A 16,079-nucleotide genomic window follows, 5' to 3' on the forward strand; every position below is an offset into this window, starting at 1 on the left:
TAATACCAAAAAACTCAACATTTTATGCAGTGATGCGGGGTCACACCCAATGAGGACTGTGATGCCATCTAGTGTCAACTCAACTCTAGCCCACCATACGCAGACCGGAACTGCGTCCAAATCATTTCAGTCGGAACTAGTTATTTCACGGTAAACAGCAATAACAGACTTTCTCGCAAGTTACTGACTAGGATTTGAAGTCTGTATTTAATGTTGTTGCTATGGGTTTCGAGAGCCCAGACAGAATTTCCACATTAGGCTCAAACTGTGCAAAATATCAAGCATGTGAGGAATTCCAATTACAGCCTAGTTACTTCTACAGATATGCAGTTTCACACAGCCCATCCATTTGAGATTGAACATTAGGTATACAATATACTCGACGGGAATAAAGTAAAGGCATTTTTATTTAAAACTTTTATAATTGCATTTGTTGAATGAATACAGCTTACATGACTTTTAATGGACATTTATTCTGAAATAAACCAGAAATTGTGTAGATATCTGAGACAAGTGATGTGTATTTAAAAAAAAATGAAAAGAAAGAAAAAGAAAAATGCAGCACAGAAGCCACTGACCATCCAGTCGCAAATGTGCAGAGTTGCCAGGGGAACAAGAGGGATGATACAGACAAAGACAAAGAGTGGGTGACTTTTATAAAGTCAAAAGCATAACGTTGCAGCACGAATTCATTCAGAGATTTGCCTTCTTTTGGGAGAGGTTGATCTTGTCGCCCAGGCTCAAAGCCATTCCCTATAAACCATACAGTAATTATATATTAAATAGAATATTAACAATTGAACAGTGTATGCATCATGATTCATTGTGACACCTCTGAAGTCGGGTCACTTCTCGATCAAGGTACAACTGAATACTTGCGTTCATAGTTATATATTAGTAATTAACATCACAAGATAATGAATGGGAGAAGTGCTCCTACTGAAGCAGCAGTGACCCACCTGACTTTTGGCTCGAATGCGTATGTGTCCATTGACAGGTGCATCAGGCCCCAGGTGGATGGGCTTCTCAATGCTGACATTAGCCAGGGCGTCTTCACCAAAGATGGAATGGGCGTAAAGGTTGGCGGCCATAAAACCACAGAAGCCAGACAATGCCTGTTTCCACAGAAAAAGATAATATAAGGTATATCATTACATAATTGCGGAGCTTTGTCAGTGGCCTGAAAAAAAGATAGATCGTGGAAGGTTATTGTAACCCTAACAACAAAGTAGATCGCGGGAGGTTGGCTCATTGAAAAGTACATCTTGGCGCAAAAAAGTGTGAGCACCCCTGTTTTATAACAATGATACTTTTAAGTGTTTGTCATAATACCATATCATATTGTTGTTAATCTTTAAGTAACAGCACAACAATAAACATCTCAAATACTATGCCAGAGAAATGATACTTATTTTGATTAGCTTTCCTTCATGCAAGAAAGAACACACCTTCTCTGGAGTCAAGCATTTCATGTTTGTGGACTTGAGAATATGTTGGAGGTACTCATTGAGATCAGTGATGTTTGTGTTCACAGTCACCTATCAGCGATGAAAAAAAAATAACAAATTAGTTTATATATACCCAGTGACCCCTTTTCCTAGTGGCAATCAACAGCGATGCGTACAAAAATTAAGATCAATATCAAATTCTCTAATGCTTTTTTTTCAATACTTAATTCTTACAAAGAAATAAAAAACACAACATTCCAAAGTGCACCTTGTTTTCCCACTCAAACTCAGCCCACATCTGTCTAAACTCAGCATCAGTACACGATGCCGGCTGGATGTAGTCCATGATGTCAATGTGGATGTCACTGAGGACAACACAATTCCTGTCACTTGCAGCCCCAGACACATCATACACTGGAGAGAAGGAAGTAATATTAAAATTTAGATCCAAACAATCATTAACAGGGTCTTGAATGGTACACTTCTCTTACCTATGTTACCAAAGATTATGCCGTTTTCAGTAGATGCCACTTTCACATTTGCCTTTATGTTAGCAAAGTCATGAGGGGCCAGAGTGAGAGGGGAAGGCTTCTCAACTAGCTTGAGGTCCCCTGTGGGAAAATCTCTTGTAAGAAAACCAACACAGAAACACAAAGATGACTGACAATGAACATGACATACCTAAAGTAGCGAGTTCAAGGGTACAGTTCTGGAGCGTATCACTGGTTTGGTTGACCACTAGCACATCCAACACGATATCATACTGGTTTACATGAACGTATGCTTCAGCGTACACAGGGTCTGAGAAACCTGTCAACTGCGTCACCTACGAGGAGATATTGTGGCTCATTAGTAGTGATTTTGATTTGAGGAGTTATTTGTCTCTGTTGGTAAATCAAGGAATGATAGACTTTCTGACATTATACCTTGTTTAGTTTTGAAGCCAAGGGATCAGCAGCCTCCTTCCTTTGAGTGTTGCCCATGGCAGCTAGCAGACTGAGCTGGAACTGGTCCTCCTTAGAGGTTGTTTCATTTTTGGCGGTGAGCTGCATGAAGGAGATCGGGTCGTCTGCCTGAACTGTTACGTTGCGCTTCTCAGACTCTTTCTGGAGTTGGCAAAACATAGAAAATGGCATTTGTATTTACAATCCAAGCAACAGGTGTGCTGATAGGGCGCTTGATGTGGTAGAGGTAACAAATTCCATTTGAGACATGTAAGCTGTAATGCCCGAAAACATATTTGGGTCCCATGTTTAGGGCCTTAGTTTCCGAAACCGCACTTCCTCTTGTTATTAACAGTTGAACTCCTCAGCCTGATGTGAATTCTAACATCTGGCCACTTTTGTATTTATGGGCCTTCGTGACAAACGTTACAACTGAATGGTATACTACTGTCTTCGGCTGGCAAAGGTTGTTTGAACTTGAACACAATTTTAAGCCACTGGATGCTAACCTTTCAGGCTATATTTTCAGTCGTTTTGCAGCAATTTATTAATTAACTGAGGAATCTGCTCTGACGAGAATCACATACCGTTCTAAGAAAAAAAAATCAGTAGGAATCGAATCAATGCTCTGTGACACAGTAATGTGGATAAAAGAGAAGGCAATTACCTTCTGTGACAACTTTTCCTCCTCCAATCGAACTGTCAGCATATGTGACAAGGATTTGCGGCACTCCTTGTTAAAGATGTCATTCATGAGTGGCGAGCACTCAGATAGGACCTTGAGGCACAATGAGATCCGGTCCACGTCATCATCTGTAATTGGTTTCTTGGGCAGAGAAGACTTGCCCAGGTGCAGCACAGTAACCATGATCAACATGGCCTCTGCTACAAAAGACTAATAAGGACAGATGGGTTAGACCAATATATATATATATGTATATATTCTGCTTCACAAATGACAGCTAGCCATACTTACGTTTTGTTTCTTTTTGTCTTGGACAATAGCAACATAGCGCAAAGCCAATTTGGTCAGGGTTGTGGCTAAAGAAGCAGCCACGTAAAAATCTCCATCCATCAAGAAGCCCCGCAGTGGAGGCCTGAAAAGCAACAATGGAAACTGAGTGGCCTGACAAAAATGGGAAGTACTTTCTCCAAGCTGTGTCTTACCTATCTTCATCTTTCTTGGAAGGCCTGGAGGAACTTAGGGCACTCTGCGTCACATAAGTGCCCATTTCTGTTACCAGTTTCTGAGCTGGAGCCGCAGTCACTTCATCTTCTGGCTTCAACTCCCCTGTCTCTTTCTTTATCTCATTTTCCACAATGGGAATCTGTGCAGATAGAGATTAAAGTAAAAAATGTGTGCCATATTTTTCGAGGTACACAGCAGATTACGGAACGCACATTACCTCTCCAAGGGATCTGCGGACTTCTGTCATCACACTCTGGATATCTTCTTTTGTGCTGCAGTATTCACCCAAGATCCACAACGCGCCTCTGTAGATTCTGTTAAGTGTGGGTAAAATCATGTGATAGTGGGACTTACAATAATGTGACCGAGGGCAACAACCACTAAATAAACACACAGCACCCTATTTACAATCTCAAAAATAACATCAATACAGTTCCTGAAAAAACAGAGCTCACATTCAAGGACAAGACCTTAACATTGATAAATCTCATCTCTTACGCAGTTAAATCAGAAATATCTATGATGGACTTCTTAAAAGAAAGTGAAATGACAAGGCGGTGTAAAAATGTGACTTGCTTCTTGTGCGTCATGTTTCTGAAAATGATGTACTTACCAACGATTATAGTAATCTATGAATTCCCTCCTTGTTTACTTTCTGTTTATATACAGATGGTAGTGTAATATATTTGTATTATAGTGAAAAATAATCAATTTTACTTTAACAAAAATCAGTCTACGCGGTGAGCGTCTTTTTCTGATTATCATCTCAAATAAAACATTATTGGAAATGACTTACTTGACAGCTTTAATGGCATGAAAGACTTCCAGCATCTTCTCAATGATAAGCGGTCTCAGAGTATCAAATCTTTGAATGGCTTCTCGCACAAACTCCAGCACATCGGCGGCGGCTGCTTCATTAGTGTCACTTAAGAATTCCATCAGCTGGAAATTAGTAACACATTATCATAATTGTTATTGATTGACAGCAAAAATATTTTGTCCAATGTCTATATAGTCAATAATTGATAGAAGCCTAGGAAAAAAAAACTCACCACAGGAATAACATTGGCTGCCATGTCAGGGAAGCGCACACTGCAGGAGTGAAGCGTGCGCACCAAGAGCTGCCTGTACTTGTCTGTGTCTTCATGTTCAGTTACATTGTTTGTCTTGATAACCTCTTTCTTCAAAACGATCACCAACTGCAAAGGGACACAGTTATATTAAGTTATAAAAGCGCCATAAAAAAATAAAAACACTTGCGACTCGACCAACCTCTTCCACATTGCGTGATGACACAAGGTCTAGTGCCAGCTGCAAAGTCTTCTTCCTCACTTCCAGGTCAGGAGTGGCAAGAACACGCAGAATGTCCATCACAAGATCCTGGTCAGAGCAAGCATAAGGTTATCATCATTTAAATTGGTGTTGTACACATTTTCAGAGGTAGTGATCATTAAATTTTTAGATTTTGTATTCAAAAGCATTACATTCACCACCTCTTAAAATTTTAAATACCTGGAGTACACGTTCATGTGTAGGATGCTCCTTCAGTTCTACCAGACGATCAAGGACGATGAGTTTCACGTTGTTGTCACTTTCCTTAATAATCAGATCAATGTAGCACTGGGCAGCAGCCTGTAAAGAGATACAGCATTGAAGTTGAATACAATTATGAGAGGTCAATGTCAGTTTCCTATTTTGAATTGTGAGCCTTTCAGCTTGCCAGTCTACCTTGATAGCTGTGGGAGCACTCGAGAGAGTTACAAGCGTGCCAGCCGCCTCATACTTTACAGCCGGGCTGGAGGACTGAAGCAGGTTGTAGATGCAACGGATGAAGCGGGCACGCTCAGATGGGTTTGCATGACACACCTATTAAGAATTGTTTCCCCATCAATTAGATTATTAATGTCCTGCTGGAGATGCCACCACTTGAGTAACAAAATTAGGCTTACTTTATAAATCAGCTCCACAATGACCAGCTGGAGAATATCTCCAAAAGTATGAACTTGGTCAATGCAGGTGCTGAGGTAATCCAGAGCTCGGTCCTAGAGGAAATAGTTCAAATGAGTAAAGTGATGTTGACCACTTGAGTCAGAGGGTGATGTGTTGCTGACCTGATCTGCGTGAATTAGCATCATAAAAGCGTTCCTCTTGCAACTCGCATCTTTTTCGTTGACAAGAAAATCATGAATCAGCTCTGGAGCATCAGGGATGAGATGTTCAAAGTTCCTGGAACAAATGTATGTTATAGAATAAATGTACGGGTCCACCCAAAAGTTGCATGAACACTCAAACAATTTAATGAAATAAATACCTGTAGATGGTGTATATGGCAAGGACAGCGTTCCGGCGGACGTAGCTATGTCGGTGTTCCAGGCACGCGCGGATTGCTGGCATGAGAGGCTCAAGCAACTCAGACTCCTTCAATTTGCAAAGGAAACGAAGTGTGGAGCCTCGGATGAACTCATTAGGATGTTGCAAGTCCTAAAATAAAAATAATACAAATCACTTGATTAATGGATTCTTTATTCATCATGGCTCTCCTCTTTTAATTATGTGAACTTGTAGTAAATGCATAATGGACATGATGAGATTCAACATTTGTTGACATTACAACATTACACTTGTTAACCTACCTTCCTGTAAGCATCACAAACCAGGATCATCTCCTGGAGAAGCTTGCCATCCAGAGTGGTTTTGGGCACAATCTCCCAAAACACGAGTAGCAGTTTTTTGATGGTGTGGTCTTGAAGTGGCAGCACAAACCGGATAATGGTCATCAGAAGACCAGGCAATTTCTCACCATTCAGAATCATTATTATCACTTTCTTCAGTGCCTCCGTTTTTGCTTTGATTTCCCCCTTTTCTGTAGAATTTGCAAACAACACAATTAGCACTGTCCGATCATGGGAAAATCCAAATGAAGTCTCCAATGGAAAAATCAGCAATAATTATTTACCCAAATCAGTCTTAAGGCTGACTTCAGTGGGAGGCTCTGAGTCAGATGTGACATTGATCAGGGTGTAACAAACATTTTCTGCAGCTGTCATTTTGCTGCTGGCCTTGGAATGGTTTTGAAGAATACAAAGAATATCACTGGTTTTACACCTGCAGCAAACACAAAATCAGTTAATTGTGTGAGCAACGAAGGACAAAGTATTTCAGAAATTCAGTCAGTTTTTGACCCCTTCACAATGATGGGAGATTATTGTTTGTATATAAAGACAAGTATATGCAATAGAAAAGGTGATGCTAATTTCAACAGCTAGACTAACATAACTAATTTACACAACATTGTTCTAGTCGACATTGGCAATACTATCTGTTATCACACAAATATATATAATATAGTATTATGGTAGAAAAACAGTGACCAGATGTGAAGCACGAGAAGATGGTATTATTATACTGTAAAATAAATTAATGTACAACTTAATTGATTCCTCATGGAACCAAATTTGATAGAATATTATTTTCTTCAATTTCGTGTTCATTTTAATGTTTGGTACCATTTTATGTGTATCATATAATAAACGATAAAGAAAAAATAGATTGCCTCAAAGAACAGTACACAGGCGCGCGCACACTCTCACACACACACAAATACACATACATAGATATATATATAATTTGGATTATTGAAGAAATCATGAAACATGGCTAGACATCATATATTGGAGTTTTGAGAATTGTGACAAAAGAACATGCTAATTTCAGCAATGACATAAATTGACACGTATTACCGTGGACAGTGCTAGGATATCATCCGTACAGTACGACAGCAACATAAAATGCTTTGTCAATAAACGGAGCAACAAGACGCCACTCAAGCGATAAAAATGTTAAACGATTTTTTTTAAAGCAATTTATCAACCGGTGGCCAACATTAGCTTCCCTCGTAGGCCAATGCAATGAAATGGAGGACACTATTGCTAACGCTAGAAAGCTATCTGACGCCCAAAATAACAAACTAAAACCTGCCGACAGTGTAAACAGCACTAACAACATTTATGTGCAAAATTTACCTTAGGACCCCACCAGTAGCTCACAAAGCGATCTTCTTAGAGTAATTATATTAGTTACATTTACAAAAGTCAGCGGGCCTGTTTGGTGAGCAATCTCTTCGGGTCGCCACTACTTCCTCGTGACGTGGAAGCCGGAAAATTGAGAGCCACATCACAGCTACGGCACCCGGCAAGCTCAAACTACACAAATAACCCTACAAAGCGATTGTATCGCCTCATTTTAATACCTAATAAGGACGAACATGATCAAATTTGATTTATATTTGTTTAATATAATTGGATCGTCGACCAAAAAATAACGCATGACATTCGTTTGAAATAAACTCAATAAGATTGTTTTAAAATATATATATATCATTTAGAACGCCAGCCAGTTTGTATGGATTCACCCGTAAATATTTTACCAGGTTATTAATCAGAAATAAATGGGAAAGTGACTGTACATTATATAAGACGGTGCTGGGGACGTTTTTGTTGTTGTTGTTCGCTGTTGTTGTTTTTTTAATGATTTGCACTGCCTCCCAGTGGTGTATCATGTCATTTAGCATTCGAAGCAATTTTTATGAATTGGAAAAACTGCACAGTAAATTACATAAAACAAGACTTTTTCATTTACTGAACTGCTTATCCTCGCAAGATTCGCAGGGGGTGCTGGAGCCTATCCCAGCTGACTTCGGGCACAAAGTGGAGGATACCCTAAATTAGTGGCCAACCAATCGCAGGGCACGAATAGACGGACAACCATTCACGCTCACGCTCATACCTAAGGGCAATTTAGAGTGTTCAACCAGCCTATCATGCATATTTTAGGAATGTGGGAGGAAACTGGAGTACCTGGAGATAGTAATCAATTGCATACACACACAAATAAGTACCACAAACAATATTTGATACGTGGCGACAGTAATGTTGTGGAGTAATTCATGTACATTAATTAACATGTTTTTAAACATTAAAATTCAGCCCTTTCCAGAAAACCAAAGGGGATATACAGGATATTTCTATATGAAACATGATTTAGGGCAAATTAGTAGGGGCAAAGTGTCCGCGCATTCAATCACAATAAGGGTGCCCCCGGTACTGAGAATATACATTCCCAGTGAGTCTAATAAGCGGGAGGTTGCGAATATTGTACTAAGCACAACATAACATATGATAATGAAAAAGATTAAATGAAAATACTTGGAGAAATGAGCAAATCAATGCATCGGATGCGACTCTTGCCCCCAGTAACGTGGGCCCCACGGAGACACGTCGCGTTGCAAGCCGAGGACGAGCGTCGTTGAGAGCGCGAGTCCATGCAATGACAGTCGTGGCCTGTAGGTAGTGCCCGCGATACCGTTCAATGTAAAAACAACATCTCACCTTCATTCTTCAGTGGCACTGCTGGAGCATGTTACTGGGACCGACCGACCACGGAGCGTCTTCGCCGTCATGTAGTCCAGCGTTAAAGTGGCTCGAATAGACCGTCGAGTGGGGCTTTGGCGCGGTGGGCACGGACGACGAGTCGCCGGGGTCGAGCTATGGCCGCGCGGGAGGAAGGAGAGCCTTTGCACGGGAAAGTGAGGCACCACCACGACGGAGGCAGCAGCTCGGACGGCTTCAGGAACGGATACGTGAAGAGCTGCGTCACCCCCCTCAAACAGGACCACCACCGAGGCTTTCTTTTCACCGACGATCTCTTCGGGTCCAGGGTCTTCACAGTTCCTGCCGTCTACGTGGGCGCCGTTGTCATTTTGGTTCTTTCCGTGCTTCTCTATCGGGGCTCGCCAAGCGACTCTCGGTGGGATCTGCCGACTTTGGTGTCGGGCTTCTCGCAGTCCGCCAGTCCTCTCTTCAGCATCGGCTGCGCCTTCTTCTTCCTGACCTTCTACCTGAGGAGGAGGACGAAGGACGAGGGCAGACACTGGTGGCTCCTCTCGCTGCCAGCGTCATGCTACCTCGGCGATTTCATGGTGCTCCGCTTCTTGCCATGGGGCGAGGAGCAGCACCAGATGCAAATGTTGGGCAGGTTGCTGTCCGCCTTGGGATGCGTGGGGCTCCTCACGCTCGTTCCCACGCTCAAACTCAAACACAGCGTGCTCGTCCTGTTCTTCGCCAGCGTGGTGTGGTTGCTCTCTTTCACCAGTTTAAGCGGGCTGCCTCCGCTCCTCAGGCCGATCTTGGCTTGCGTCGCCGGACTCTGCGGCTCTTTGCTGGGGCTCGCTTTCGACCGCTGTTACCCGCCCCGCGAAGCTCCGAGTGGGGGCTCCGGATCAGAGGACAAGGTGCCCGTCATCCGGGCTAGGAGACGCTCCAGTTGCGTGTCCCTGGGGGAAACCTCCAACAGTTATTATGGCAGCTGCAAAATGCCACGGAGACCGTCTTTACCGTGCATATCTCGAGAGCAGGTACGTACGTGTACTAGTAGTACTAGTAGTAGTACTTCCAGGATTGTTGTTGTCATGGCCCAACAAGGCCCACATGTTCACTCCAAAAAGAAAACACAGCAGCGTGTCTTGGAAACTTACAAAAGCGTGATGAAACTCCATTTCACACTGAAATTGCATTGAGGAGAGGAGGAAAATGTACTTGACTTCACCACAGGGACAGATCACAGATTGTGGAACATCTCGTCTGCAACAATGCAATTTAATACATACAAATAATTATAATGGCAGTTGAAAAGTAGAAGTGAAGATTTACATCACTAAAAGTAACAACTCTTTACAGTCTCTTACTCAAAAGTAAGTGTGATTTGTGGATGGTACTAAAAAAAAGAACATATGGTCTCCTACATTGCATTGCGCAAATGAAGGAAAATGACTGCTAACAATAGAAGTACAGAATCAATCAAAATCAAAAGCCTTTATTGTCATTATACACAGCTGCGTATAGTCAACTGATGTACTTGACAAAGGAAAGTATGGGAAATGTAAATTAGGTACAACCGTGCAGAAATTGCATCGAGTGCAAGTGGCAAAATTATCCCAAATTTGTACCTAAGGTGAAATACAGGTACTTGTGTAAAAATGATTAAAAGTACTGTTTCAACTTATTAAAAGACGTAGAGACTGAAGTGTAAAAGAAAAAGTATAGAAATTGCATGGTTGAGTGGTGCCATTAGTAATAAAATGCTATATTGAAGCACCAGTGAAGTACATATTGATTTCTATTCAAATAAAATGTACTGGCTTATATCCAATTCTGGAACTACCAATTCTAGCACTGTGTTCTTAAGTACAAGTACAAATACATTTGTTTAAAAAATATGGCAAAAGTAGAACTACCAATTAAATTCTTGCATTTCATTGAAAGTAAAAAGTCCCCTTACCTCTGTATTTTTAAACCCTTTTTAAATATTGTTTTCATCCTATTCTAAGTGTGGTGTAAAAAGAACAAATATCAATTTCCATTTCAGCGAAGTCACATTTGTAAAACATCAAAAAGCTGCCAAAAAATAAACGCCCTCTACATCAGTACAGTAACAAAATATTTGTATACCTCATGACTTGAGCAGTTCAGAAAAATGAGAATCAGAATAAATGAATGCTTCCCACCATTCCCATTGAGTGTGAATAACAAGAGATGCTGCAGCTGAGCCAAATACTTTTGACAAATAAAGCCATAATTGAGCTTTTTAATTTGTTTAGTACACCAAAACATGTTATAACCATCCCGAGTTAGCATGCCAATATGCCTTAGGGCTGAAAACTGCATTGAAGGTGACAAAACTCTGTCTGACTTGACTGGTTCAGGCATTGTCCATTGCAACACATGCTTATTTTTCCTTTCAATTTCCACACGTTAGCCGAATAGTTTAATAGTTACGATATTTTTAAAGCTTTTCAGAAAACCATATTTAACAGACAAGAAGAGTCCTGTTAAAAATATATTAAATCTTTGCGCATTACCTTGACCTAGATGATTTAGATATACATTGACAAACCCTCAACAATTTTAACAAGCGCGTATGTATTTTGATTGGCTTTGTGACACCATATTACAAAAGGACTTTGGCCATTTTTCTATTTGCCTAGCAATATATTTTTATATGATAGGACTGCAAAAAAATATATCCAAGTTATGTGCTTGGACTTATAGTACATTTTATGTGTCATATTTCACCCCAAAAACATTTTTATATTACCTCCCAGATTGGGTGTTGTGACAGATGAATAAAAACAACATTTATATTGAACAATTCAAAGTATTTTTATATTGTAATTTTATTTCCATAATTGTTAAATTTATAAATGGAAAAAGCACAATTTCTTTTTTTATGTAAATATTTACACAATGGTGACAGTTCTGTCACCATTGTGTAGATATTTACTTCTAAACTTTGTTATTTTGGTAAATTGTAGTTTTTAATTTTGGTATACATTTTATAATATCAATATACAATATCAATATTGTATGTCCTACTTTCTTGTTTTCTTTTTGGCAGCAGAATGTATAAATATATCTCATTCCCTTGCGTCAGCCATTTTCAGTTTATGTAACGACCGAAATACCACTGGTGATTTTAAACAAAGATACACAGAAGATATTTGGCATATGAAGTCGTATAATGGAAAAGTTATTTCTCACACTATCGAGGAATGAGGTCATCAGAAGGACAGAGCAACGCAGTTGGTGTTGATTTGCTAACTCGCATTTGACAGCTCCCGATATGTTTTCTTGTGGACAGTGATTTTAAATTTTTCACGTGAACGATGATTGTAATAGTGTCACAGCCTTAATATTTTTTTCCCCTACTTATATTCCCATAATAATTATATTTTTGTTTTGCCGTCCAAAAAAAACATTAGCAATTTGGGAAACATTGCATGGCTGCAACAACTCCAGAGTATGTTGCTGTCATTTTTAAAGTTGTGACCCCATTAAACCTTCGCTATCATGTAGCTGCAAGCTACTATAGTTTATGATAGCTTGGCCAGTACTTTTTTTTATTGGAAATACAGTACTGCACAGTAGTGTTGTTTTCATTAACAATAACAAAAATATTTAATTGAATTTTTTTTTTCGTGACAATGACATAATGATAAACTTCTAGTTAAGTATAAACTTTTCTTGGATGACTGCAACAAAATGAGACGATTGCCAGAGGTTTGACAAGACGAGATGAAAATGCTACATAGTTTCTGTCAAATGTTCACAACGCGAGACATTCTCTTTTTGTGCATGTAGTTAAGTAAGCCTGCATCCTCGTCGTGTTTGGTCATGTCACTCATGTCATACACCAGTGACTGCTGAATAACAATAATGAGGTTTCGTGGTAGGAAAACTGTAAGGATATATGGTCATATTTTAATTATGCTGTCAAACTGGGCGACAGCACGACTCTTGAACACTTTAATAACAGAGCCTGCTTCTTCTTTTCACTCACATTGGGAATAACTTTCTTGGGGCCCATGCTGAAAAACAAAGAAGAAAGATGCATTAAGCACACTCAGAAAATCTCACAAAACAGCGTGTTAGAAGCCTGTGACAAAGGAGGCTCGAAGGCACACGAAAACATGAAAACATGGAGATGCAGCTCCCTCCTATACAGGTGTTGCGAGATAGCTAATAGGAGAGCAACTCTATCATGTCAATTTCAAAATAAAATACAGGATGCTACAAGTGTTGTTACATTTCGGAGGATCTTTGAATTTGGAGATTTCACGTTTCGTAACTTGAATTTCTTTTGTATCCAGAGGCAAAATTTTCCCATTGAGGCGTTTCGTAATTTGAATACTTCATATGTAGGGACGGTCGCAAGTAGGGGTAGTTCTGTATAATTGGACTGAAAGAATAATGGAATACATTGTCCCTGCATATCAACGAAATCCAATATGGCTTTCTTGTTGTACTTTAGCTGCCAGAGTATACAGTACTTCCTTGCGAAATACAGGGCAGTCACCTTGTATTAATTTTAAAGTTAAAGTCACGCTGTTCACATGGGTGAGTCAACCAAATTGTGGTGTAATCCATCTTTTGATTCAAATGGTCTATGTTGGGAAAAACAATCCATGATTAGAGGCAGATGTAAACAATTTTGAGTCATAAATCAAGATGATTTAATTTACTTATTAGTAACTTTCTCTTTTGTTGACTTCAAATGGGTGGGATACTGTCGCTTGGATTCTACAGTGTTAGTGAGAATTACCCATGAAGGCACAATAGTGGAAAATGCAAAGGTGTCCTTATGTCTTTACCAGCTGTCCTACAAGTGGGTCGTATTCTTTTCACCTAAGTGCATGCGCCTGTGTGTGACAGTTCACCTAATGGGCCGAGAATTACCACAAAAGCCATTTGAATTTACGTATGCAGCTGTCTGCGGGCAGATCTTGTCACCGTAACAGCGTCACTGTTCTTCAAGACAGCAACCGCAAAACTTAACATTTGTAGATAAGATTTAAATGCAGGCCATTTTTTAGATTTGGCGTCAACAAATGAGTGCTGAAGTACTGTAGTAATGCAATTTGGAGGGAGCAAGTCACAACTCTGCTTGTTAATGAGTGCTGGTGCAGATATGTCCTCATTAAAGTTTCTTTTGGAGTCAATGCGTAGTTTATCTGGACTTTGTCTCACGATGAAGTTGTCCATGTGTTGCAGTTTTTTTTCTAAGATTGCACATAACCTCTGTAGGTTATATATCAGCTATCCCATCCCAACTTACTTTGGCTGTGGCACTCTAAACTGCTAATCGCAAACTCATAATATTATTGGATCTTATTGATTACCTCATTGTGAAACTCCTTGGTTTTCATTTGTATGTCCTTATTATACCACCCCCTGGTGGCACACATACCTGGAGGCATGCAATGTGGGGTTGGAACACATTTAAGACATTACAATTAATTCAATGGGGAATGTTGATTAGTAATATAAGTAAACTGATTTCCTGGTCATGGAGGAATTAAACTCATAAGCATGGATATCAGAGTACTGTCTAAAGAGTGACGCTCTTATTGTGAAAAAGGCACCCTGAAATGGGTAAAATTTGGGCGTCTCTGATATCTGATGCATTTCCAGTTTCACTAGAATTTCAACTTGCAACATATACAGCAATTAACAAATGTATTCCATCTCCTGATTTCCTCTGAGGCTGCTGACTCTTATTTTGAGGGAGTACGTACGTCACAATTCGCCTTTTATTTATTTTACTTTATAACAACTAATTGTACTGTATTCTTTTTTGGGTTCAGAAATTAGTAGTACCGTATTGATTTTTATCATGTATTTTTAGTCCAATGGTTATAATTCCTTAAGTGATGGGAGACTGGTGTTTTCAGAAACAAGTACCACTAGCATTGCTTTTTTGGTTATTTTTTGTTTTATATTTTTGTCATCTTATAATGAAATAAGGCAATTAAAAGAAAATGATTACCAGATGACCTCAAATGTAACTTGCAATGTCAGTTTTTTAAAACTAAATTTACCATTTAACAGATGTGTGTTAAATAAATACCTTACGTAAGTTGGGCCATTTCATCTATCCATCTCTCAATGCATTTGGTCATTCATTCTTTTTTTTTTTACCGACCATGAAAGACACACCGTTCGAGCAAATCAGTCAGCGTACATTGATGATTTCCCCCATACGCTTCCTTCTCATTCACTATTTCCATCCAACTCTTAATGGCTTATGTCTGTCTACTCAGTAATGGGAAAAAGTACTGTATTAAAGTGTGGTATACAATAAAAAGTTAGTTAATTTTCACAGCAGTTGTTTTACTATCAGAGAGCTCTTGGTATATTTTCCCCATGAAGGTATAAAACATGGAAATACTTAAGTTTAAACTCATACTTGTCATATGGAAAAAAAAAATGCTTGTGTTGACTGAAAAGCATACATTGTTTTGGAAGAAATGAAAAAAGAAATCCTCACACTCTTCTAAGTATTGTGTTTGACGTTCAAATGAGAGGAATGAGCTTCATTTAGACAAATCAGATCAGTTTGGTAGACCCATTACTGCTGTCTCTTGGTATCAATAGGCCTTTTATAATCAAAGGGATGGGTGTCCCTCAGGTTTGGATTTTGGCTATTCATGTTATATAAGCTTTGTTTGACTATATTGTTGTGGCACGCTTGTCTCCTTGTTATTGTTATTGTTCAAAATGACTTTGTGGACACGTTATGCAAACACCCAGCATAACCTGTCAGACCAGAAGTTAAGCAACAGCAAGAGCTTTAACGCATTTTCTAATTGGTTAGTGAGAGGACAGCCTGGCCTTGGTGTTGACACGTATAAGAATTCATCCTAATTGTTGGAGTTGACTATTAACTCATACGTTTTATGGCTCAGATGGTTTTCCCAGCAGGTCAGAGATGAAAAATTTGAATTAACACACAACGCAGGATAATCGTATAACACAATCTTTTAAGAGACAGCTGATAATTGGATTCAAATTACCAATGTATTAATTGCTTCCATTGCTTAAAGAACACCAATATTGTCCTCTAACAATTGCTGAAAACCTAATTAAGGTTATATTTTTAACTCTA

The 16,079-nt window shown here is 39.4% G+C and overlaps 2 protein-coding genes across 4 annotated transcripts in view; one reads left to right on the forward strand and one right to left on the reverse strand.

Moving 5' to 3' along the window:
• Nucleotides 1-453: 453 nt before the first annotated feature.
• copb1 (COPI coat complex subunit beta 1) lies at nt 454-7,796 on the reverse strand. Its single transcript, XM_077593806.1, has 22 exons — nt 7,604-7,796; nt 6,538-6,686; nt 6,215-6,444; nt 5,893-6,062; nt 5,693-5,807; nt 5,531-5,623; nt 5,310-5,447; nt 5,094-5,213; nt 4,854-4,961; nt 4,634-4,780; nt 4,378-4,523; nt 3,799-3,895; nt 3,560-3,720; nt 3,369-3,489; nt 3,060-3,287; nt 2,375-2,554; nt 2,130-2,274; nt 1,940-2,059; nt 1,717-1,862; nt 1,449-1,538; nt 960-1,115; nt 454-753 (listed from the first exon to the last, which is right to left on the reverse strand). Exons 2-22 carry the CDS (start codon nt 6,626-6,628, stop codon nt 694-696), a joined length of 2,862 nt encoding a protein of 953 aa, XP_077449932.1. The 5' UTR covers nt 6,629-6,686; nt 7,604-7,796; the 3' UTR covers nt 454-693.
• A 1,166-nt stretch (nt 7,797-8,962) lies between these two features.
• pde3b (phosphodiesterase 3B) overlaps nt 8,963-16,079 on the forward strand; it is a 29,991-nt gene continuing 22,874 nt past the window's right edge. For all 3 annotated transcript variants that reach the window (XM_077624396.1, XM_077624406.1, XM_077624415.1), the window contains exon 1: nt 8,963-9,993. In XM_077624396.1, coding sequence (XP_077480522.1) covers nt 9,127-9,993 — 867 coding nt within the window. In that variant the 5' untranslated portion in view covers nt 8,963-9,126. The remainder of the gene's footprint in view (nt 9,994-16,079) is intronic.

The sequence above is a fragment of the Stigmatopora argus genome, chromosome 2 (genome assembly GCF_051989625.1).
Source record: "Stigmatopora argus isolate UIUO_Sarg chromosome 2, RoL_Sarg_1.0, whole genome shotgun sequence".
NCBI lineage: Eukaryota > Metazoa > Chordata > Actinopteri > Syngnathiformes > Syngnathidae > Stigmatopora > Stigmatopora argus.

What these genes read in the sequence shown, in the direction of transcription:
- copb1 (XM_077593806.1), bottom strand. Translation starts at nt 6,628, where the DNA reads ATGACAGCTGCAGAAAATGTTTGTTACACCCTGATCAATGTCACATCT. An exon ending in GTGCTCCCACAGCTATCAAG is followed by an intron (nt 5,214 to 5,309) that starts GTAGACTGGCAA and finishes ATCTCTTTACAG; the next exon opens with GCTGCTGCCCAGTGCTACAT. An exon ending in TCCGCAGATCCCTTGGAGAG is followed by an intron (nt 3,721 to 3,798) that starts GTAATGTGCGTT and finishes CTATCTGCACAG; the next exon opens with ATTCCCATTGTGGAAAATGA.